This window comes from Aythya ferina (genome assembly GCF_964211825.1).
Source record: "Aythya ferina genome assembly, chromosome: 9".
Classification (NCBI taxonomy): domain Eukaryota; kingdom Metazoa; phylum Chordata; class Aves; order Anseriformes; family Anatidae; genus Aythya; species Aythya ferina.
In genome coordinates, this window is record NC_140305.1 from 24,501,322 (window position 1) to 24,526,011 (window position 24,690).

The window sequence follows — 24,690 nt, forward strand, 5'->3', positions numbered from 1 at the left end:
AGATACATTTGTTCCTAAGAGCTCATGTCCCTACAAGCCCAGAAAAACAGGATCTGGGCTTTTGATTTTGCCCATTTCAATATGCCACTGCAGGGACTGTGCAGTGAAAGGGCTTTAATACAGGCAGACCCAACCATCCTTATCGACATTTTGCACACATTGTACTGAGCACATTGGAGCTGAAATAAGTGAATAGTAAAAGCCTAGCAAAAGTTTGCAAGACTACAGTCTTGTAAAGGAAAAAAGTCTATAAAAAATTGCAAAACTGTAAACTTTTGCAAGACTGCATTATCTTAAAAATTATATTAAAAACCTTCTTTTCTAGAGAAGCATCTCTCACTTTCTCTACAGACCTGCTAAATAAGATATACTTTCTTAAAATTGTTACCAACGACAGTGTAAGTTCTTTAAAAGATGATATGTTGGCGTTCTGGCTGTAAAACTTTACTGTGATCTGCATTCCTCTGTGTCTTATTCCTTCACTTTTTTATATGTATGAAAAAATGGAGCTATTTCTACTAGGGCTAAGGGAAATAACTTGGTATTGCTGTTAAAACCAGTCATTATTCATCTATATACAGCTCACTTAATGTTTCTCATATCCAATTTTTGAATAAAATATTGATGATGACATAGAAATACCTTGGCAAGACTTTGAAGAAGCTCTATGGAACTATTGCAGAAATAAATTACAAAACTGAGGAGCATTCAGTAACTGTGTCAAGTGGAAGTCAATATATAATGTTCAGTTGATGATTTGGTAGTTTGAATCTTTCTAGGAAGTTCTTGTAAACAAAATTCATCTTAGGCAAGGTGTCTCCTGACTTCTGGTTTTGCTCATTCCAGAACTGAGAGAAATTAAGTTGCTCCAGTTGTGAAATTTGGAGGAAAACGTTATTAACCACTTCAAACATCCAAATTGTGCAGTTCAGTTTAGGTAAACACTGCTGTAAAACAGGTAAGATCTTATCACTTATCTTATCTTATCTTGTAACAGAGAAAAGAAAGCTCTCCTGACAATACCCTCTGGGGCCCTCTGCTGAAAGTTGCATTGGTTTCAGGCTGTGGAAATTTGGTGTGAGTGAGAAATTTGGCTGTGACAGCAGCTCTGAACTCATGAGGTGGACCTGTATTAATGACTACATAAAAAATGTGTAGATCAGTAACCGAGGAGAAGGAGACAACCAAATTCACCCTATCCTTCCTTAAGAAATACAACTGCCAATTCTGTGTCTAGCCAGAAAATAAAAAAAAATAATTAAAAAAACTATCTATCTTGTTTGAATACAGTTCTTACGTGGTAGTCTTCAGCCAGGCTGGCTGCATCGCATGATGCACACACCTGGAAAAGCCATTTTTTGGTATGAATGTGATAGCAAACCCCATTCAACCACTGGTATCACTGGGCTTATCTTGCCATCCTGCTCTGCCCACCCAGTCTCCACTGCAACACCTTCAGGAAAAGGCCTTTTACATCCAGCCTCCTTGGAGGTTTGGGCCTAAGAAAGAATTTTCCTCTCTGACCATGAAGATTTTAAGTGATAGGGGGGGCTGTGGTTCTAGGCAGAGGTGGAAATGTCAGGGTGCTGAAATTTGGAAATCTTTCAAGGCGATGACTGCCAACGCGCCTCACCATGTGTTCCGCAAGTAACTCTTGATTCTCCCACTATAATATCAATGTACAAACAAGAAGCTCTGTTTCCTCTCTCCTATGGCTTGAGAGAAAAAATGCTGTTTCTATTTGTAAAACTTGAATATGCCTGATTACTTTAATATTCTTATATGAAAAAGGAAGATTGTCTAAAGACAGACAAATAAAGGAGTGGCCAAAGAAAACAGTTGTGTTGTCCTTGGCTATGAAACAGCAACTAAATGGTTAAGCCTTTATAATTTCTTAAGCCATCTATAACTTAATTTGCCTTCTAAAGAAACTGTTTTGGCTGCTATTTTCACTCTTTTGATCTTTTATTTTATTAATATACATATATATATATTTATTTTCTTAGGGCCTTGCAATGAAAGCTACTTTAATCTTTGTAGATAAATCTTCAGGTTTGTGGATTTTTTTTCCTCTTAAGACCTTAGCTGTCTTAAGTCTTTCCATTTCATCATGTTTAAATATTTTAGACAATTTGAAGCCCTATTTATAAATGGATATGATTAAGATTAGGCTCTAATAACTGCTAATCTTTCCCTCCAACCAGGGAGATAAAGCCTGTCTTAAACCTGGATGGCTTAAGACGAGTTCATTTTTTTTTTATCCTTACAAAGTGAACAAATAAAACACTATCCAGCAGCTGTATTCACAGGAAGCACTGAAGATAATCCCTTCCATTTATTATTGCAAAGTGCTTTTCTTTTTAAGTATCAGCCTGCTTTACTTTCAGATGTGTAGGCTGCAGATTACAGAGCTGCCTGAAACTTCGTAATGAAACCTGAAGCTCACCTGGTCTCACATCAAACCCAAAGCCTTGCTGTTTTTTATAGTTTTGATTGAATTTCGGGTGAAGCAAGGCCAATAATAGCACTAGTGTTTTCTTCTCTGAGGCATTTATAAGCATAAATTAATTATCTAGTCTTCGCACCACTCCTCAAGGTGAGTGATATCTCCTTTTGTCACGTAAACTCAGATGCTTTGATGTGCATCCCTCTGTGCTGTTTTGAGTTCAGTTCTGAATGTGCTTAGCTGAGCCCAAGGTTTTTTAAACGAACAAGGAGCTCTGCCTAAGCAAGGTAATCCCAATTTATGAAGAATGGTAAAAAATTATTGTACATGACAATGTAGCCCTGGAGTTCTGGGAAGTCTGAAGGACAGTTTTGACACCAAACCAAACACGTAATAGTCTTTGATCTCAGGGTTTTTACTGAATGACAAGCTGAAATACTGGAATGAGTATTTTATGACAAGGAGCGTGAGTTTCAGCACACAGACCGCAGTGGTCATGTAAGCTCCCTGGGTAACTGGCATGTTTCCCCCACCATCTTCCTTGCATGTGCACCCTGCATTGGTTGGACTTCCCAGCAGACTTAACCAGCCCTTGCCCATCAAGCAAAAGGGATAATGCTGTTCAGGGGTCAGCTGGCAGTTAAATAGCTTTAATACTCCCTAAATGGGATCTGATGTGATGAAAAGTGTAACATGCTTCACAGCTGGTTGGTTGGCATCTTTCATTCCGTGCATCTATCTGCAGCCCCAAATGGTGCAGTGGTGGAGGAAGGGGAAAAACAAGGTTGTTGCTGTACGACAAAGTGGAGCAAGTAATTCACAACTCATAACTACCCTGGTCTACTCCTGAAGACTGAAAAAACTCTGCTTTTATTGGAAGTGTATTAGAAGTGCGTGGTCAGGTAAATAAAACAAAATTATTTCTATTTTTTGCCCAGTCATGAGACCAAGCAGTTCCAGAGCAAATTTAAAGTTCATTTCCTCCAAATATTTGTATATGAGATTTTAAAACTAGCTTTTGGTTCATGAAACTGGGATTTGAACTGCAAGAATACTTGTGGAAAGGGATCTTCAGAAAAAAAAAAAAGAAAAAAAAAAAAAAGAAAAAAAAAGAAAAAAAAGGGGGTATTTTCTTCATTTTGAGTATTAACCTAACTTATCGCTCCCCAGCATAGCAGGCCTGAAATTTTGGGTTTGGGACCTTGCCTTCACAGAAGGCAGTGTCTCCTATGTTTTTATCAGTCTCTGCTGTAGGCACACGGTGCTACGCAGGCGGGATGAGGATGGGATCTTTCGTGGAGCAGAGCCTCCTCTCCTCCTCTGGCATCTCCCCCCTGCAGCCCACCTCTCCGTACTGGCGTGCAGCTGCATGCAGTGACTCATCTCCTCCGAGAACGGCAGGAGGCTGGGTGGAAGTAAAATCGGACAAATCAAGCCTGAGGGCCACAAACCATTTAATATTCATTTGTCTCAAGGGTTGAGCCTTGTTCATGGTATGGAAATGTGGTCAGACAATGTGATGCAGAGAGCTGACTTGGAAGGCCCAAATAACTGGTTTTTAGCAATGTGTAAGATGCCCAGTACTGAACCAAACAGACTTCCTTACTTTATTTACCATGTGTCTTCCAGCTCTTTCTGCCTTTGCAATAAGAGTGCTGTCCTATGTATCCTACCTAAAAGTACAGGGGAAATCCATTAAAAATTACTTCAGTTTCAGAGTTCCTCAGTAATGATCTAGTTAAAGCTGCTTCCAATTATTCCACAACAGGAATAAACGTTATTTGATTTTGTTTGAAACCGAAACCAATTTAAGGGATTGCAAATCAAAATAGGAATGTGGGTTGGTACTAAACCCTGCATGGAAATGTTGGTAAGGTTATTTTGCCTCTGTGCTCAGGTATTCTTTCTAACTGTGTCTTCAAATACAGAGTTTAAAATATTATGTTCCACAATATTTTAACATGGATTGAATAGACAAAACCTATGAAGTTAAAAAATCTGGTTTTGCTTGTTGAGAAGATCGGTATGGGTACAAAGGCAGATAATGGTAACAAGCAGAGCCTTAAGAAACAGAGAAGGTTTATAACTTATAGCACAACTCCACCAGATGGATTTTAGTTGAATTTCAGTTGTTTTTTTGTCCTTATAAACTTTATGTTTAGTACCAAAACAAGTGACTCTGAGAGAAACTATGCATCCACTCCTTTATTCTATGTGATCTGCATTTGTGAAAGTTGAATGCAAAAGTATGAAATGATATTTGATTATGAATATCAGATCTAATTATGTAAAACAAAGTATAGAACTGAACACTGGGGAAGACACATAAAATGGCTGAAGTATAAATAATCTAATTATAAATATGTTGATGTGTAGAATCAAATTCTGCATTACTTCATCTCCCATCTATGTAAATCTAATGGTCCAAGTCTCATACAAAATAGGCTCTTGATACTCTTCCAGCTAAAGTACTTGATCCAAAGCCCACAAAGTCAGTATGAATCACTTAAATTTTGGAAATAAGATGCCAGTTTTTCTGCAGAAAGTTATCTTACATTATAAACTGAAAGTTTTGCATTTTTCTGAGTGGAAACTTTGAAATTAAAAGTAGTCCTGAGCATTGTAACAGTGATTCAGACATAATTCATCTAGAATAGCATTAAGGGTCTCATGTACAGGCTACTGAAAGACATCATTATAGAAGATGTGATATGAAGAACTGTATTTAGGTGGCTACTTAGGATTTTCCTACAGGAAAGAATGTGTTTAAATGCTACAAATGTGCTCCAAATATGGTCCAGAATACACATCAGCTATTGCTAACGATATATATTGCACTGGAAACACCTGCTCTGTGCAGTCATAACAGAGCCTAAACTAGTTACAGTTTGCATAGTTTGAAATTATTTTATTAAAATGAATATCAATTTATTTGTACTTTTTCATCAAAACATCCTTGATGAAACAGAAAACATCTCCAAATTTGTTTCAGAGAAGAGAGCATTAGGACATATTTTTAAATTTACACATATTATGCAAACTATGATTCCTTCTCAAGAACAAAAAATCCATATGTGTTTCCACAGGCTCTCAACACAAATTGCCTGTCACAGTAAAATCTTGAAAACTGTACTGTAACCAAGATGATGAAGGAAAATTACTGCCAGACAGATTATACAGTCAAGAAAAACTGTGTAACTTATTTTGTGCCTCCTAGCTTGACTACATATGGGACAAATGCAAATTCTCCAGATGAAGTACAGCTCAGAGTACATAAATTTCAAACAGATAGTAGTTTGCACTTATTAAAGCTTGGCTTGGATCATAAACAGAGTGTTTTTTTTTTTTTTCATCAAATGCCAGCTTTTCTGTAAAGACTTTTTTTTTTTTTTTTTTTTTTTTTTTTTTTTTTTTCCCCTAAAGGAGCATCCATTATAAATAATGGTTTAGCCACCAATATTGGAAGGGCTAGACTCAAAGCAAATAAACTGGAAGACATGATTGATTAGAACATGATTATTCTGTCATATATTCTAGGTATCCTTGGAGGGGATGGTTCGGGGGTTATTGCTTACTGGCAGATACATAAATTCCTGGTCTGGAATATCCAAGACGTGATGTTAGGGCTACACATATCTACGGGATGTGTGTGCATAGAACTTTCCCCAAAAGTTAAATGTCTCAAGCAAGCCCTATAGTTCTCAGGGTTCTGCTAATGGGACAACTTGTATGAAAAGTTTTTAGAAGCTCTAGGTTGATTTAGGTTTAGCTTCTTATAGCATGGAGCTAATCAGTAAGAAGTGTATATTGATTCTTCTAGAGAGGAAGTTCTAAATAAACAATAATTTTGAATGAAAATATGGAAGAGTCCACATTCAAACATAAATGAGGCATACTTCATTGGGGCCTAGGGTATCATGGCTGAAATGAGATGGGAACACTTGTGGCATAAACAGCATGGATGTTGTGAAGAGGATGTGGCCTCCTTTCGCAGCACAGACACGCATCCCTGCCCCAGGGAAAGTCTGTGTCAGATACAATTTGAGATAATCCCAGTGCTGCCAAGCTTTTTAGGGTACCTAAAGTTACCACTTCTGCTTGGAGGAAGGCAGTTAATAGAAATATCACCTCATTCAGTGGTCTAAAAAGCACCTGCCACATATTACTGTTTTTACTGAATAGAAACCTCTGCACTTCTTGTGGGGGAAAAAATGTGAAGAAAGTACGTCCTGAAAACTCGGAAAGTCAAAGGATAGAAGTGCTGTGAAAGTATTATTGTGGCTCTGGGTTCTTGGTGGGCCTTGCTCTTGGCTCCTGGGCCTGGTGGCCGCTGTGTGTGCCAACACCAGCACTGGGTTTACTTGATGTGAGAGGACCCTGAGGGCCAAATTTAATCCACCTGGGTGGGAAGCTGAGAGGCCCAGGCACCAAGGTTGGACATTATAACATTTATTCTCAAAAAGAGTGGTCAGGCATTGGAACAGGTTGCCCAGGGAGGTGGTAGAGTCACCATCCCTGGAGGTATTCAAGGAAAGGTTGGACCTAATGCTTAGGGACACGGTTTAGTGGGTGACATTGGTGATACGGTGATGGTTGGACCAACTGATCTTGGAGGTCTTTTCCAACCACAATTCTATGATCTGTGTCACAAGGGCTGGGCCCCGCTCTTCAGCGGCTGGGGCTTCTAGCTCTGGAGCCCCACATAGAAATATCAGCAGGGTTGATGGATATCACAGCCTGCAGACGGGTGGCTGCCGAATGGGGCAGCTCACAGCGCTGGCCCCGGGTGTGACTTTATCTAAAACCCAACGCGTCCCCATGGGGAATGGCAGAGGACCAGGGCCCCACAGCCCTTCCACGGCCCCTCTCTGCCGAGGGGCGGACACCTCAGCGCGGCCCCGCCTGCCCCCCCCTGCAGGCAGTAGGCTCTCCCCGCAATCCCCTTCAGCCGAATGGACTCTCCTCCTCCGCGCGTCCCGCTGCCAGGGCAACGGCGACGGGGACGGGGACGGGGACGGGGACGGGACCGGGCCGGGCCGGGCCGCCGGGGGTCGGTGGGGAGGGAGCTGGGGGCCGGGGAGCCCAGCCCGTGTCGGGGCAGGGCCCGGCGTCCTGCCCGTGGGTCAGGGCTGCGGCTGTTTGCTGCTGCCTTGCTTCGGGGGGTGGGACGACAAACAAACCCCAGAGCCACCGGTAGCGAAATAAACGAGCAAAGAAAGAAGGCCGTTCGGTAACGTTTTGGGTAACAGCCTCGCCTGGCAGAGCCTCCAGGCTGCTCAAGGCAAGTGCTGCCCTCCATCCATCCCCTCATGCACCCCTGCTGTCCCCGCTCTGCAGGGACCCCACAGGGCCCTTGCTGGGGCTCTGTGACACTGATGAGCCGGCGGTTATCGCAAAATGTCCTCGGTGATTTTTTATTTTTTGAGGATTCTGCATGGAGAAACTATCCTGGTAGCATGGTCTGTATTTGGAATTAGAATAAAGTTGAAATCGTAGTTCTTTGTTTAAATGGTGAAGATATACCACAGGTGGTACGCGCTTCTCAGGTGTTTGCTTCTCAGTCCCTGTGACATCTTTCCAGTGTGTGATAACATTAACTTCAAATGGGTGGCTGATGAGTGATGTTAGAAAAAATCTTGGTTACATTAAGAAGTCTTCAAAATAAATGAAGAATAGTGACGTTTGAATTATTGGTAAATGGCCAGGACTCAGTCTAGCATGAAATCCGTGTTCATGGGAATGATAATTAGATGCAAGTTATAACATATACTGTATGCATGTAAAATCCTCTTGGATTTTATGGGTTTATTGATATGAAAAAGCTGTAGGAATTTCATCAGCTCTAGTAAAACTCATGTATTTAGAAATAAACTGCAGTAATCTTTAGCTGTTTTAAGTTATGAAGTTATCATTTGATTAGGAAGAAAATTGAGCTAAGCTGAGATACAGGGTAGATGGTGTTTGTGTTCATTTAGCTTTGCAGACTTAAACTTCATTTAGCAGAAGCACCAGTTTTTGCTTTCTTCAGTTGCACTGCATATCAATTAGCAGCACTGAGGAATCTGCTAGAACGATGAAATTTGAGTACTGGAGTGTGTACGAGAGCAGGCAGAAAGGAGGTGATATTTACTGCTTGATTTATCTGCATTGATGAGTTGCTTTACTCTCTGCCTCACTAAAAAAATGTTTTATATGTTAGAAAGAGAAGGGATCCATAGGCAGACAACAACCTCTCAGAAAAAGGGAACTCTCATCTGTTTCTGAATTACAACTTTGTTTGCAGGTACTGTCTTGGTTTATGAGGAGTTACAGTTTGGGTTTTCCACAGAAGTACTTAACTTGCTTTCAGTGGAGTTCTCTGGCAGTCCTCACAGCCCATCGCGTGGGTACTTAAGGACATCCTACAAGCTTAAGAGGGTGTGTGTTTCCCCAAATGGTGCATGTTTAACTTTCAGACTCTTACATTGAGACCATAACATTCAATGTTTAACAGCTGTTCTCATGAACATTAGGGTTGCATTTGCTATTACAATTGACTAATATTTAATAATGGTTAAATGAGTTCATGTATTTTCTTGGAACAATTCAGGTTTATGATCACCCGCTGTCTGTCCATGACACCTGCTATCAATAACTTCATGCTTTTATTTCAACCAATATTACAATATTCTTGAAACTTTGTGGATTGTTTTCTGTCTGACACTATCAGAACTTGAAAGCTACCTCTTTAAATGTTTGCTTCCAATGGAACAAGTTAAAGTTTATGGAAATAATGTTCATGACATAAGTCTTTCCCTCCTTGAGCTTGTTAAGCTGGCCCCAGTCATTTACCTCCATTTTTACTTTCCAGTAGTCTTCAGGCTACATCTAAACCAGAGCGTTATCCTGCCTGTCTAGCTGCACTAGTCCCGCTAGCACACTGGAAGAACCTTCTGTTCTAAGGTAATAGAATCTCATTTTATCTTACAGTATAATAAAAGAATAATTGTTATTGGGAAGATGGGGAAGAAGGAAGTGCTTGCTTTTTCCAGCACAGTAAGAAACATGTTTTGTGTGCACATCTGACGTTTCTGTCTGGGCTGAAACATCATTGGTTCCACCAGATGCTTTCAACCTAGGTTATACACTATTGATGTGCATTTTGCTTCATGAATGGGGGTGTCGTGAGCATGGCCACTAATGGGCATTTTCAGGTTTAGGTGTGAACATACTGCTGAACTTTTGCTCTTGAGCTCAGATACATTTGATGTATTTCAAATACTAAGCTTCTCCACATCATTTAAGTCTTGCTTTCAGCTGGAATCTGTTAGCCAACCGTTGAAGAACAGTTTCCAAATGGCCTGTCAGCTGGAAGTCTCTGGACTTTGGCACTGTGCTTGAAATTGAGTGTTGGCATGTTTCTTCCAGCAGCCTATTTAGCCTGTACTAGTTATACTGCAAACATTCAAGTGCAGGGAGGGTATGGATATTAAGTTTTGTTTTGGACTCTTTGCTATATAGATTTGCTCGTTGGAAGAGTATTTTACAACCTTGGGGAAAAAAAATATCTTTAAAACATCACTGTCTTGAAATTTTGAGAGTAGGTAATAACTCTGTCTGCTCTGCAAGTTATTATGCTATTTTGAATCAATTTGTCTAGGATTGAAGACATTTGTCATTCCAAATCAGATGAGATGGTTTTGCAGCTATTGTTACTATTTTCTCCTTCTCTGTGCTTTCTATGAGTCTGGTTCAAGAAAGCTGAAATTTGTTTAATATTAAGCTGCTTTCTTTGAACTTTAGGGAATTGCCCAAAAGAAACAGACAAGTAAATATTTTCCCTGGTACCATAAATGTAATAAAAAGTTTTTCTTTCAGTTAGATTTAATCTAGGGTTGGTTTAGGTTTTTATTGAATTTCATATAAACCGCTTCTACTCTTTGTTCCTCTCTTTCTGTGTATTAATAGTTCTTTGCTTTGTAACAAATTTTTACCATTTTAATTTCAATCAAATTCCCATTTCAACAGGTTGCTAACCGTAGATCATTCAAATTCTCTCTCTCTCTCAGAATAGATTGTACTGGGAATCATGAACAGCAGTGGTTTTGTAATACTCCCAGGTTCAAAAAGTGGAACCTCAGTGAGATTAAAAGCAAAGTAAGTGCATTTTATCTGAATATGATAGAGATATTGTTTCAGCATTTTCAATATGTTTTAATGAAGCATTAAAGTAGAAGAACTTATTTGTGTAAGAGCACAGAGAATTATCATTAAAACATAAAATTGATCATGCAATCTTCACAACTTTCACTTACGTTTCACTTCTGGCATTTTCCCTACGCTTTTATGCTTGAGCCTTTCTTCTTTCTTAGGTTTTAATCTACTTTCTGAGTAAGGTACAGGTCTTATGACTCTGTATGCTAACATATATAAAGAAATACTAATAAAGCATTCACTGGGATAGTTTATTTCATCATCATTAAACAACAAGTCTTTCTGAATACAGACACAATTACATCACTTTACATTGGCACTATAAGTTTATATTGGAGGAGCCAGTATCACTGTGAAAACCAAACCAAACAAAAAAAAACCCAAACCAGAAACAAACAGAACAAACACCAACAAACCACAAATATCTTTATAGCAGTGTGGGTTTTGCTGTATAATCTTTCTGTTCCTATGTCTATATCGTGAGAGGGCATGCAACTTGGCAGAAACTTAGCTTGTCTGTCTAATAGGATGACTGTGCCATTTGAACTGTAAAAACCGCTCTGTGACGAGGTATTCTTGGGTGCAAGGATTTTGCACCTGACCTGCAGTTCATTTTCCTTTGTTGTTTTCAGTCAGAAAGGTGTCCTGCCTTTAATAACATTTTTTTTTTTTTTCCCGTCTTGCTGCTTTAAACTCTTTCAGCTATCTTACTGTCTTTCACATAATTTCTATTGCATATTTGATCATTTTAACTTTTCTAGAACTGTTCGAGAATTGCGGTTGGAGAAGGTGCAGTTAGAAATGGAGAATAAAGAGACGGAGAAGAAATTACGGCAACTGCAATCCAACATGAGCAGAGAAAAAGAAGAGAGAAAGTAGGTGAAATTTCTGTTTAAAAGATGGAATCCAATGTGGTGCTGCCTTTGCATCCCTCCCAGACAGATCTTTTGCAAAGTGTAGAATTCACAATGGTATTCAGTCTCCTCTCTCCAATCTTTCTTTTTCAGTGATAAACTTGCTATTTTTAAACTCCCATGTGAAACTTTGATTTTTTAGAAGTAAATTAACAAATTCCCAACAGGGATATTCCTTCAGAGGCAGAGATCCCTTTTCCTCATTTATTTTATTTTCTTCTTTTTTCCATGTGCCATTGGATTTGTCAACTTGGTTTTAAAGAAGGATACAAAAAGTTGTTGCTCTTGCACTATTCCTGTCTTTTGACATTTCTGGAGAGGATCCTGTTCTTAATATTGCTTTAATCCTGTTTTGCATGCATCCGTATAGCTTCTTGGAAAGCTGTTTTCTGTGTGATGGAAAACATGGCTCAGAAAGTAAGCATAATGTAATGATGCAAGTGCTAGGGTGGAAGTTTTAAGCGTTGGCCCTGTTACTGATGCACTCTAAATGTTAGCAAATCTCTGCAACATCTGCTTCTGCTTCTTTGTATTTCTTCCTGATGTATTTTGACCCTGGAGGCACACCTACTGTTGCACAGTGCCTTGGATACATTAGTGCCTTAGTCTTGGTAATTCTAAAGACTTGCTTTTGGCAGCTCTGTTAGCTTTTAATTTTGCTGTTGAAGCAATGTTTTCCAGATAGTGTGTGGCATTGTTTTTCCCCATATTGTTTTCCTGGCCTTGTACCTGCAAACCCTGATGGTGTTGTTACAGTGAGTTCAAATGATAGGAATCATTGGCATTTGCACCACAGCTGGGAAGATTGTTTCTTTCCCCTCCAATAAGTTTGCCTTCTTGTTTTGTATGCTTTATTATTATTTTACAGGAAACCAAACACAATGTAAAACAAGGTAGATTATAGTCATTTAAATACCTGAAAAATATTATGCAGTAGTGTATCTGCATTGAAGCTTAAAACCCCATGAATGTGAAGAACTTGTGCTCAACTAGCATACTACAGTGCAAATAGCACTGTAAACGGGAATGATGAAAAGTATACAGCAGTAGGAAAAAGCAGGCTGAAAATAATCAACACCCTCACGACCAGTTCCTCTGGGGACCTTGGTACTGCTCTTCTCAGCTGGCCCCCCAAAAAAGTTTTTTTCCCTGTCCTTTTTCATCTCCCTTTTAAATATATATATGTCACATATATAAATATATGTCATATATTCCCAAAGTAACCTTCACTATTAGAGTTGGTGGTGCCATCAGCTATGGAGTCTGCTAATAAATCTCTTTGTGAGTGAACCTGTCCTAACAATCTTTATGCAACAGTGTGCTAAAGCTGAAAAATACCATCTCACCTCCCTTAGTCTTAAATTCTTCCCCACTGTCTTCCACATTAGTCATAGTAGTTAATATCTAAACTGACATTCCCTGAAATCTGTATTTTAGGTGTGTATGCATGGCTTGTTAAAAGATGTTGTGTTTCAGCTGTGCTGGATGAATGCCCTAGGGTAAATTGGGATAATGAAGACTTATCTAAAATGCACTTCTGTTACATGTTTATTCATCAGTTAAAATTCAGTGGAAGGGAGGGTCTTGTGTTATGGGTAATTGGTGACCGTATAAACCAGTGTTTTTTCTGATGCTCTGTTCTTGTTTAAAATCCCCAAAGAAAATGTATATGCTTCTCTTGTTTCCAGAAGACATGATGAGTAAACTCTTTCTTGCCTTGCTTCATAGGAAATCAAGCGCTTATCACTGGAAATCTGGACAGGCAGGACCAATGACCATCCAAGCCCGAGTTTTGTCACAAAGCAAAGAAAAAAATAATAAGGTAATAGGCTATCAGTATATTCGCAGATAAAGCTATTTTAAACAAAAGAAGGTTTAGAAAATTAATGCTACAAAATATGGTAATTTTAAATACTGTAAAAATAAAAGATTGAGCAATTCTGAGTAGAATTTGTAGCTGTTTATTTTTCCATGCCAATCTTATGTTTCCCTTTGAGCTGGAGGAACATCAAGTTCTGTTTGGTGATCTGTTGTTTTTTGATTGTAATAGATACTGAATTGGTAGAAGTAATGATTATTTGCTATTGTAAGAGTTTAATTTGGTACTGGTGGAAGTCATCGGGAGCCTGTCTTTCAAATTAATTAGGCCTTGTCTAGTGTCTATTGTGAATCTGTAATAAAAGACTCCATGTGAAGTTTTGAGCACAAGTTTACGATCTTCACAGATATTAACTCTGAGAAAGGCACACCATATTTAAAAATAATACAGGTACATCTTTTTCTTTTCCTCAGTCACTGTGTAAAGTAGTACCGTCATATGAATGGCTGTTCTTTTTGATGAATGAAATGTGGTTCTTTTTTTTTTTTTTTTTTCCACTTCCGTATGTCTTAAGATGCTTCTGCATTTCTTCCTTCTCAGTAAGCACAGAAGGGGAACACAACTTGTCATGTGGTCCATAGTACACGGGAGGATTCCTACATTTGTCCCTCGAGGACTAATGCTAATGGGTCAAATGCAGGCTAACCAGATCTCTGAAGCATTCTTTTTAACAAGGGCCAACAAAGACTGGATATTTTGAAATGTGGATTAAATTTGTCTATGGAGTCTTGTTCTATGAGGTCCTCGCTCGGCCCTGGAGAGGGGTGTAGAACTTTTCTAGTCAGCCATTGAAAGAGGTTTGCTTTTTAATATGTACAAAATAGGGTATTTCCTTATTTCTTTTTTAACATGGCTAGGACAATTTTGCAGAAACTCTCCAAACATATTAAGCATAAAGCAGATGTGTCTTAAGAAACTTGAGCTGAAAGTGGTTAAAGTTGGTCAAATTTATAAGCAGCCTTTCAGACAGTGTTATCACTTCAAACTGCAATAACCTACTCTCAATATTTCCTTCTGTGGTGAAATAAAATCATCACTTTAATAGCTTAGGCTTTTGTCCTTGAAGCTTTATACATCCTGGAAGCAAGCATTAGGTATATCCACGATCAAACAATGTTCATGAATGCTGTTAAAATACCAATTATGATAACAGAACTGATGGTTTTTACTCATTCCCTGAATTAGTGTGAAAAATCTGTAGGAGATTTCCAATCCAAACTACTTCAATTTAGAGATACTTCCTATTTCCTTTAGCAGACATTGATGTGTCTGAAGAGGCACAATAGGTCTGAATGGGACATAAAAAGAGAGCTTTATGATTTTTTTTCTGGAAGCTATGCTATGTATGTTGTGGTGAAATGGGAGCTGTTAATTAAGGGAGACCATTCAAAACTGGCTGAAATGAAGCCTGTGTAAGTCTTAAAAGAAAAGCAGACAATGACAACTTCAGACTAAGCCATCACAGTTGCTATTTGAAGTCTTTTGAAGCAGCAGCAGTTTGGTGTGAAGGTCTTTTTCAGCCAACGCACTCAATTTCAATAAAATTGCCTACTTGCCTCTGAGTAGAAGAGAGAGGATCGGAATGAAAGGGTTTTCTTTAACCCACCTCTTTCTCCTTCCACTTCTCTGAGACAAGTAGCTTAGAGCTGTTACTACTTCAAAGTCTTCAGATTTCAGCTGTGTTGGCAAAGGAGAAGAGGCAAAACTTTCAAAATTAAAATGCCTGCAGATTCACAGGGGGGTGGGGGTAGAGGGGTGAGGGTGCAGTGTGGACCCTGTGGAAGGAAAAAAAAAATGTTGAAAACGGTCAGTTACTGGGGTGCAAAATCTTGGAAGGATGATGAGGGGAAGCAGAATGAAAACCATCTAATTCCTCCCTTCCGGCCCCCAAGATCTATAGGTAGGTATATGTGCAGACGGCTGGACAGATTTTCAGTCTGTGCAAATGACTTCACTGGTTGAATTTTGAGGTTAGGTCACTACGGTTGTGAAAGTTCTGCAGGTCTGTACATGTGGAATACACTTGCTGTGTACCTAGTAAATAATACGTGCCTAGCTATTTTCCTAGAAACAGTAATTTTTTAATTTTATAAGTTATACGTGCATTCATTTTCATTAGCACCTTAAGCTTCTTTTTAATATTCATACTCTAATACCTTAATGTTTATATAAATGTACATAAATATTTTTTCATATAGGTTTATTCAGGAAAAGTGAAGTTGCAAATACTGAAAGAACAGACGAAAGGTAAAGGCATCTTTGTTAAATTAAAACTCACAAAATTCTGATAGTGTTTGATTCTGGGAGGTTGCTGCAATTAAATAATAAGGAGGAAATCAGAGATTGGAATCATTTTTATTTTTATATATATAAATATATATATATATATATTTTTTTTCCAGAGCCAGTGAAAGAACCATTTAAGCATGAAATGTCAAATTCTGTAGCTCATGAGAAATCTGAAGTGAAGGAGCTAGCATGTGGACAATGTGAAACTAAGAGCACGCTGCTGGTAAGTAAATTACACACTATATTCTGCTGCTACAGAGTATACATAATAGCTGTGTAGTAGTATCCAGATGTACTTATAATGTATAGCAAAATGATTTATCTTGGATTTTTCTAAGCTGTAAACTGTATGTAGTCTACAGAGACAAGTCATCTGATGTGGGATTCACTTTCAGGCTCCTTCATGAAAATATGTACGTATACACCTAAAACACAAGGGCAAGTCTAAATGTTATGTTAGTGTTGCGTGTGCCAGCTTTTTTGTACATTGTGCTTGTACTATGGTAGTTAATGGAAGTTGTATTAGTTGCCTCCTGCCCTTTTATTAAAAGGAATTATTTTAATGACAGTGTTGCCACTTTGAAATTATAATGTCAGGGAACTGGTCTGAACTTTTCACCAGAGAAGGTAAGGCTAATGCAAGATTTTTATACTTTGTTTTTGCCTTTTGTTCAGCTGCTGGGACAAGTAAGTCATTAAAAGGATTCTCTAATTCTCTTAAAAAGGTCCATTTGAGCTGCCAAATTCAGCTATGCACAGCAATTTAAAAAGAGGAAAAATATAGTTAAAATTTTTGAAACTATTTTGATCATACTTTATTTAATATAACCTTACCTTGCTGGAATTGAAGTTACAGTAAATTTTTTTTCACTTGTTTGTCAAAATATTTTTGTATGTTCTATATGATTATATCCATGTTAATTTTATGATTCCTCAGTGATAACTACTTAGTTCACATGAGGTAAAGGAAAGTTTTACATCCTGATCTCATGAATGGCAAAGAAACAGATAAATAACTGTTATCTGTTCTTTAACAGGGTGTTTCTTTAAGTTGTATTTTTTTTTAATTGACTCAGCATGTGAACATAGCTGAAGAAGACTAAGACCACACCATGTGTTTAAAATAAGCTGTAGGGTTGCAGGCAAATAGGGCAAATTGAATAGTCTGTGCACACTCTGTAATTTAAAGTACTTTGATAAGCACCAGGGCAAATGGTTAATTCTGGCTGCTTTCTGAGCTGGTATTTTCTGGCTATGTTACAGTGGAAATTAGTATTATCAAGTATGAGGTTATTTTTATTTAATAAAGAGAGTTTGCCTCTTAGCAAGTGTACATAGAAAGCCTAACCTCCAAAATATGATAGCCCCTTACTATTCAGTTATTTAATTTCTGAAGTAGTTTGTGGAAAGAGAGTAGATCTGTTGTTGAATGAAGAAATGACACTTTCTTTTAAAGAATGCAGTATTTTTTTTTTTCTTCATGTAATACATGCTACAATATATTTGAATCACTTTTATGGCAAATTAGAACACTTGGAGATGCTAGTTCTCAAAAGGAAAAGACCTTTTATTTATTTATTTATTTATTTATTTATTTATTTATTTTTCCGCTTCCTTTGGGAAAAAAACACGTGTGGATTTGAAATCCCCGTGAAGATCCCTGCGCACCAAAGCCACCTGCGTTTTGCTCCCTTGGATTCTTTGACTGCTTCCCCTTCCCCTTTCACCCCTCTTCAGCGGCCGGGTGTGGGGAGCCGGCCGGCTCCGGCTGCCCCCAGCCCCTCAGGGCTCCCTCAGGGGCGGCGGGGCCGGGCCGGGCCGCCAGGGGCCGCTGCGGCTCCACGGTGCTGCCGCCGCCGGGCAGGCCCCGGCCCGGCCCGCCCTGAATGCCTGAGTGTGGTTGTGTGTGTGTGTCTGAGGCAGCAGCTCTTTCACCTCAGAAATATTTGAAATTGTCCCTGAGCTAGAAATCCTTGCTTCTGGGATGAGTGAAACTACTGCTTGCTTTTCCCGCCTCCCTAAATTCACCTGGAGCTGTGCTTCAGAGCGCTCAGCTCCTGATCCCAGGAGGTCTCCTGTGCTACCACTGGCTTTGAAGACAAAGCGGGTGGATAGCAAGGTGGTGTTTTATCACACCTTAGGTTACAAAGGCATTACTTTGACACTATTGAATGTGAGTTTCTTATCCACTAGTAACTTTTACAGTTAAAAATTGTGATTAGAAAGAATCAAGGTTACTTTATTGCGAGAATAAAAGTAACAAAAATAGAGAAAATGTTGGTAGGGGCTTGACTGAGCGCAAGCCAATTTAACTCTTTCTGTTCTACAATATGAGGTTTTCACGAAGACAGATTTTGCTTTTCAATAATCACTCGATATAGTGTCCTGTTATTCCTCTAAAATTTGTTTGTTTTATTCCTTCTTCCTAGAGAGGTAGTCCTTTCAGTAATGCAGAAAATTTTAAAAGTTGTTGGTCTGATAAATGCATCCCTGTCAAAAGGATACTTGCTTACAGTATTTTAGAAGAAAGATGACATCATTTGGTACAAAAAATTCAGGTGGAATTTAAGGCAGTTACAGAAGGTTACAACATCTACTGAGTATAGAAATGCCAGCAATAAATAATATTTTTGGCATGACATGTTATACTGAGTTATAAAAATATTTCACCACACATACTTAAAGGCAGGCTCTTTAGGATTATTATTATTATTATTTTTAATCTACTGTAGCAAGTCTTTTGAACCTAGAACTGAAAACTGGGTGGTGGCAGTAGTAAGATAACAATGATATATCTTGACATTTGTAATGCATTCTTTTTTAGATGCTTTTTTAAAAGGAAATGCTATTTATCTCATTTTTTAGCGGTAAACAAACTGAATTGAGATGTTGGAAGTATATTTGTGGGGATTAAAGGTCATGCAGCAGTTTGATGGAAGAATACAAGGATTTAAAATGAGAGTCATAGAGTGCTGTGAGCACTTCATCTGTGTGAGGAGAGTTTCACCTTAATTGTCTTGATTTATTTTTTTCCCCTTTTCACAGAATCACAGAATCACAGAATTTTCTAGGTTGGAAGAGACCTCAAGGTCATCGAGTCCAACCTCCAACCTAACGCTAACAGCCCTCCACTAAACCATATCCCTAAGCTCTACATCTAAGCGTCTTTTGAAGACTTCCAGGGATGGTGACTCCACCACTTCCCTGGGCAGCCTGTTCCAATGCCTCACAACCCTTTCTGTAAAGAAGTTCTTCCTAACACCTAGCCTAAAACTCCCCTGGCTCAACTTAAGCCCATTCCCCCTCGTCCTGTCACCAGGCACGTGGGAGAACAGGCCAACCCCCACCTCTCTACAGCCTCCTTTAAGGTATCTGTAAAGAGCGATAAGGTCACCCCTGAGCCTCCTCTTCTCCAGGCTGAACAAGCCCAGCTCCCTCAGCCGCTCCTCGTAGGACTTGTTCTCCAGGCCCCTCACCAGCTTCGTCGCCCTTCTCTGCACCCGCTCAAGCACCTCGATGTCCTTCTTGTAGCGAGGGGCCCAAAACTGAACACAGTACTCGAGGTGCGGCCTCACCAGAGCTGAGTACAGGGGGACGATCACCTCCCTAGCCCTGCTGGTCACGCTGTTCCTAATACAAGCCAGGATGCCGTTGGCCTTCTTGGCCACCTGAGCACACTGCTGGCTCATATTCAGCCGACTGTCCACCATCACTCCCAGGTCCTTCTCTGCCTGGCAGCTTTCCAACCATTCCTCTCCCAGCCTGTAGCTCTGCTTGGGGTTATTGCGCCCCAGGTGCAGGACCCGGCACTTGGCCTTGTTAAACTTCATGCAGTTGACCTCAGCCCATCGGTGCAGCCTATCCAGATCCTCCTGCAGAGCTTTCCTACCCTCAAGCAGATCGACACACGCACCTAACTTGGTGTCATCTGCGAACTTACTGAGGGTGCACTCGATGCCCTCGTCCAGATCATCGATGAAGATATTAAAGAGGACCGGCCCCAGCACCGAGCCCTGGGGGACGCCACTAGTGACTGGCCTCCAACTGGACTTGGCTCCATTCACCACGACTCTTTGGGCCCGGCTATCCAGCCAGTTTCTAACCCAACGAAGCGTGCGCCAGTCCAAGCCAAGAGCAGCCAGTTTCTTGAGGAGAATGCTGTGGGAGACGGTGTCAAAAGCCTTGCTGAAGTCAAGGTAGACCACATCCACAGCCTTTCCCTCATCCACCCAGCGCGTCACTCTGTCATAGAAGGAGATCAGGTTCGTCAGGCATGACCTGCCTTTCATAAAGCCATGCTGACTGGGCCTGATCGCCTGCTTCCCCTTCAAGTGCTGCATGATGACTCTCAGGAGGATCTGCTCCATGAGCTTTCCTGGCACTGAGGTCAAACTGACAGGCCTGTAGTTTCCTGGGTCTGCCCTCCGGCCCTTCTTGTAGATGGGCGTCACGTTTGCTAGCCGCCAGTCGATTGGGACCTCCCCCGATAGCCAGGACTGTTGATAAATGATGGACAGCGGCTTGGCCAGCTCCTCTGCCAGTTCCCTCAGTACCCTTGGGTGGATCCCATCTGGCCCCATCGACTTGTGCACATCTAAGTGCCGTAGTAGGTCACCAACCAGTTCTTCATGGATAATGAGGGCCACATCCTGCTCCCCATCCCCTTCCACCAGCTCAGGGTACTGGGTATCCAGAGAACATCCGGTATTGCCGCTAAAGACTGAGGCAAAGAAGGCATTGAGCACCTCCGCCTTTTCCTCATCTCTTGTAACTAAGTTTCCCCCCGTATCCAGTAAAGGATGGAGATTCTCCTTAGTCCTCCTTTTTGTGTTGTCTTTTACTTGTCTTCTTCCCTCTTCTATCCAATCCTACTCTGAAACTAATTAGTAATTGTTTCTATTAATAAAGGGAGCTAACAAAACAACACTGCAGTTTTGCACAGATGCAAAAAGTGTTTTTTTTTTTTTTTGTTTTTTGTTTTTTTTTTTTTTGTATTTGGAATAGAAAACAGTAGCTATAATTCAGTTTTTCGTAGGGAGAAAGATTATTGCAGTCCAAGTGAGATTCTGCAATTATTAATCTAGAATTTTAGCTGTATAATTGAGGAGTATTGGATGTTTTTAGAGAAATTACACAGCAGAAAATTTAAAGGCAGTCAGTCTAGTGAGAATCTAGAATCGTGTTTTCTAAATTTCTTTATGGGTCCCATTGCTGCTGCCTCTCTTTCTTGTCCCCTTACTCCTGGTACTTCGGGAGAATTTGATACCTGTGTTGGTTTGGCATCGTACTGGGAGAAAATTAGCACCTGAGTTCAGCTGCTGGGCAGTTTAACATGAGGCCAAAACAAATCAGCTTTGCAATTCTTACAAATTGCAAAATCTAGCTTCTTTTTTGAAGCAATTGAGCAGTATGTGAATTAAAATGCCATGTTGTTTAAATAAATAATGCAGCAAGCTAAGTCTTACAAACATTGATCAATTATTACATACTGTGTGCTAGACTACCAAAAAGAACCATACATAATGCAACTGTTCTTTCTCAAGGAGAGTAGTTGCATAAAGCTACATCAGTAAAACTATTTCCTTCAAACGTGACTTCTGAATTCTACTGTAGTCTAAGATTATTTTCTTCATGTGGTGAAAAAGAAATCAACACAATCTTTAGCTGTGTACTTTTGGATGCATGTACATTAGAAAACAGAATGAGACAAGGAGAATGGCAATTACAGAGACAAATTTAACTGTTTCTCCTTTAGTGTATGTTTGTCATCTTTATGTGTTTTAGCAACATGTTGGTGAAAAAACAATCATGATTAAGGAACATGACAAAACATGCATGTTCATACAGTAGCCATTGAAACTTATTCATCCAGAAGTGCAGTATAAGGAACAGAGGAAGACAGCAAAAGGAAAAAAGTAACAGCTATTTGAAGCAGTTAGTGTCCTGGCATGCTCGCTGGTATGTCAAAGTACCATTTAATGCGTAACCAGGAATTGCAAAGTTGCTGGGTTGATTATAGTGTAGAGTAGGTGGAAATGAGAAGATGTGAGTAAATTCTAGTTTTGCAATGACTGCTTGACATCTTGTGACTCTAAGATTAAACGTTCTGCCTGTACCTCTTCTGCTCATGTGTTTTGGTGGTAAGAGTATGTGCCATGCTTTACTTTGACTTTATAGACAAATTATCTTCCCTTTTGGCCTTTCTCTGTGTGTAGAAAGGATTGACATAAAATAATTTTCATTCCTGCTTGATAATCATTCAAGAGTTGGTAATCAAAATCTTCATATTACATTTTAACAGTAATTTTTTTTTTTTTGTTCTACTATAGGTTACACATCAGTGAAGTTCCAGTGGAGCAAAACTCTTGTTCTGTAGCAATTTTTAGTCAGTTATCTAGTTCTTCCTCGGACTTTCCTGGATTTTTAAGTGCGAATTGATATTCCAGTTGGTTTGTCCTGTGTCATACCCAGTGGAGTATTCAGATTATTGACTTTTGTTCACGTTTTTGCACTGGAATTATTAAAATTAGTATGTGTTTGCATTGCTATCATTCTGTTTTCAATATGCAGTTCTCTTGCTACCTTCTATTTTGCTGTTTGGTGGAAAGTTGGATTATATTTATATTAAATTAAAGGTTTTGTAATATTCTATCAACAGACAGAAGCCAATATGCATTTTGGAAAATTGGAAGTTGTCCATCACTTCACCAACGAAGTAAATCTGAATGAATCTAAAATTAATCATGAGGAGAAGAAAGTAAACTGCAAACATCAGGTCACTTCAAACAGATTTTCATCTTTGCCAGTGTCAGTGAGCAGTGCTGAGGTAGTACACAGTTCAGAAACAAAAAATAAAAATATTGTCAATGTTTGTGACATCTTAAACGGAGTGGTCTTAGGTTTCTCACATTGTACCAAATGATGGATCAGGCTATCAGACTTGCTCAGTCTGTTAACCTCTGTTTATGTCTCTAGGCATAATATCTATCCTATACATAGGATGTAGGCTACCTGTGACTACTGCTTTCTGCCTACTAAAAGTATTTAAATATATACTTTTATGTGCTTATACCAGGTTTTTTTTTTTGTTTGTTTGTTTGTTTTGCTTTTTTTGCTCTTGATAGAACATTGCAATTCAGTCATGAGCAAGATCACTTGAAAATCGAGTGACTCTGTTTACCAGGGTAGCTAAACTAAGGCCAGAAAACAGGGTGCTCCATTTCCATAGCTAATAATAAAAATGTTGGTGCTGGGGAGAGGATCATTACAAGTGCTGTATTAATTATGTTGTGGAACTGATTTAGGAACTCTTCTCGGAATCAGCCTGGACAGGCCTTGACGATCAGGACAAAGGGTTATTACTAAATGGTACATTTAATGAGGAGGAATCTGCAAAGTCTTTTCAGGAAGCTTTGATTCAATGGAGAAAGGGTAGTTGTGATCACAGAAAAGAACAGCATGCTGGCAAGGTCCTATCAGGTATGAATTTTTCTATTTTAATTGCACATTAAAAACTCGAGTGGCCATTTTGATGAGTTAGCAGCTAGTTAGCAGCTAGTGAAGATAGGTGTTCTGTTAGAGTAGTAAATGTTTTTTCTTCTTATTTTTTTTCTTTTTTTTTTCTCTGCATTCTGTTATATATTACCATCAACCTCTGAAGTTTTATTTTTTTTTATTATTATTTTTTTTTTTCCTAGATATATATAATGTACATGTTGTTGTTGTATTAGAATTTTTGTAATTAACTGTTACCTTAGCCGGATTGTTCAATCTGTGTCTATACTTTTCTATAGCATTTTTTTCTCATTTAGGAATTTAATGTGAATGGTAATGCCAAACCATAAAGTCCAAGTTTTTAACTAAGACAAAGAACGTGCGTGGCTTGGGACTTTGTATGTTGTATCAAAGTATATTTTCTGTTTACATTCCACAGGCTCCTAATATTTCTTTGTTCCAGTGAAAAGATGCAATCACTTCAAGTATTCATGGAAAAATACAAAATAACTCTTGTCTGATTGGATTTGTGCAAATTGTCTTCATTCATTTGTCTTCGTTCATTGTCTTCATTCTTGGATTTTCGTACAAAAATACACAATACCGTTGTTTCCCCCTGCACTGTTTTGGCTTTCCCCAGTTTGTAGTAGTCTCCCTTTATATGCGAAGTTGCAAGGAATGAGGTTTTACTGGCTACTGCTACTGCTAAATATTTTGTGTAAATATGTTTTTTAAGATCTCATGCATCTAGAAAGTAGATTTCTGTGAATTAAAGGCAATCGTATATGTCAAAGGATTTACAGGTGCAATGAGAAATGTGTTATATATCATTAGGTGCAAGGAATGCTTGCATATGTTGCTGCTTATCTGTAGAATATTTATGTGTGTCTTGAAATTTATTTACTGACCTTTTAGTCATAAAAGGAGAAGCTGGGTAACCTTTAGATATGCAGTCCTATCTAAATCTAAGCGAAGACCATATTTTCTGCAGATTCTGACAGTCCGTGAATTCTTTCCAGCTGAATCCAGTAAATCCAAACAAGTTTGCAAATTATTTATGTGACTCCAAACTCCCTGTTTCTTTTTGTCTACTAGAATTATCCTGACACTTTAAATTTTAGAATTATGCAAAGACTTAGCTAGGCATAAGCTACTAATGTGACATTCATTCAAAAATAATGTATCTAAATAGCAGGTTTATAAATTTGAACTTTTTTTTTTTTTTTTTTTTAAATAATTCTACTAGAATCTGTTGGAATTTGTGAGGTACAGACCAATCTGACTAGTGTGAAAGAACGTTTCCAAATTCAATTCAAGGAGGGTGGCCTGAGCTACATGGAGAAACTCTTGCTTAAGAAATACAGAAGGTATTGTAGAAATTGCTGGTGCTGGTGAAGGTCAGAAACGCTTTATAGCATTAACAAAATTGCATTGAAACTTTTTAATATTAGCTATATTACCAAGAGTTAATTAAG

General features: G+C 39.0%; 1 protein-coding gene across 20 annotated transcripts in view; it reads left to right on the forward strand.

Moving 5' to 3' along the window:
- Window positions 1–3,187: 3,187 nt before the first annotated feature.
- The window catches only part of ZBBX (zinc finger B-box domain containing), a 29,661-nt gene continuing 8,158 nt past the window's right edge, over window positions 3,188–24,690 (forward strand). For 4 of the 20 annotated variants that reach the window (XM_084529157.1, XM_084529154.1, XM_084529156.1 and 1 more), the window contains exons 1-11: window positions 7,945–8,139; window positions 8,730–8,863; window positions 9,297–9,388; window positions 10,495–10,582; window positions 11,401–11,514; window positions 13,282–13,375; window positions 15,631–15,679; window positions 15,835–15,944; window positions 22,380–22,547; window positions 23,026–23,200; window positions 24,462–24,582. In XM_084529157.1, the coding sequence (XP_084385283.1) occupies window positions 10,515–10,582; window positions 11,401–11,514; window positions 13,282–13,375; window positions 15,631–15,679; window positions 15,835–15,944; window positions 22,380–22,547; window positions 23,026–23,200; window positions 24,462–24,582 (899 nt within the window). In that variant the 5' untranslated portion in view covers window positions 7,945–8,139; window positions 8,730–8,863; window positions 9,297–9,388; window positions 10,495–10,514. Of the gene's footprint in view, window positions 3,349–6,864; window positions 6,879–7,885; window positions 7,906–7,944; window positions 8,140–8,645; window positions 8,864–9,296; window positions 9,389–10,494; window positions 10,583–11,400; window positions 11,515–13,281; window positions 13,376–15,630; window positions 15,680–15,834; window positions 15,945–17,615; window positions 17,895–22,379; window positions 22,548–23,025; window positions 23,201–24,461; window positions 24,583–24,690 lie in introns of those variants that run through there. The other 16 variants (XM_084529155.1, XM_084529150.1, XM_084529152.1 and 13 more) reach the window with 16 other exon arrangements.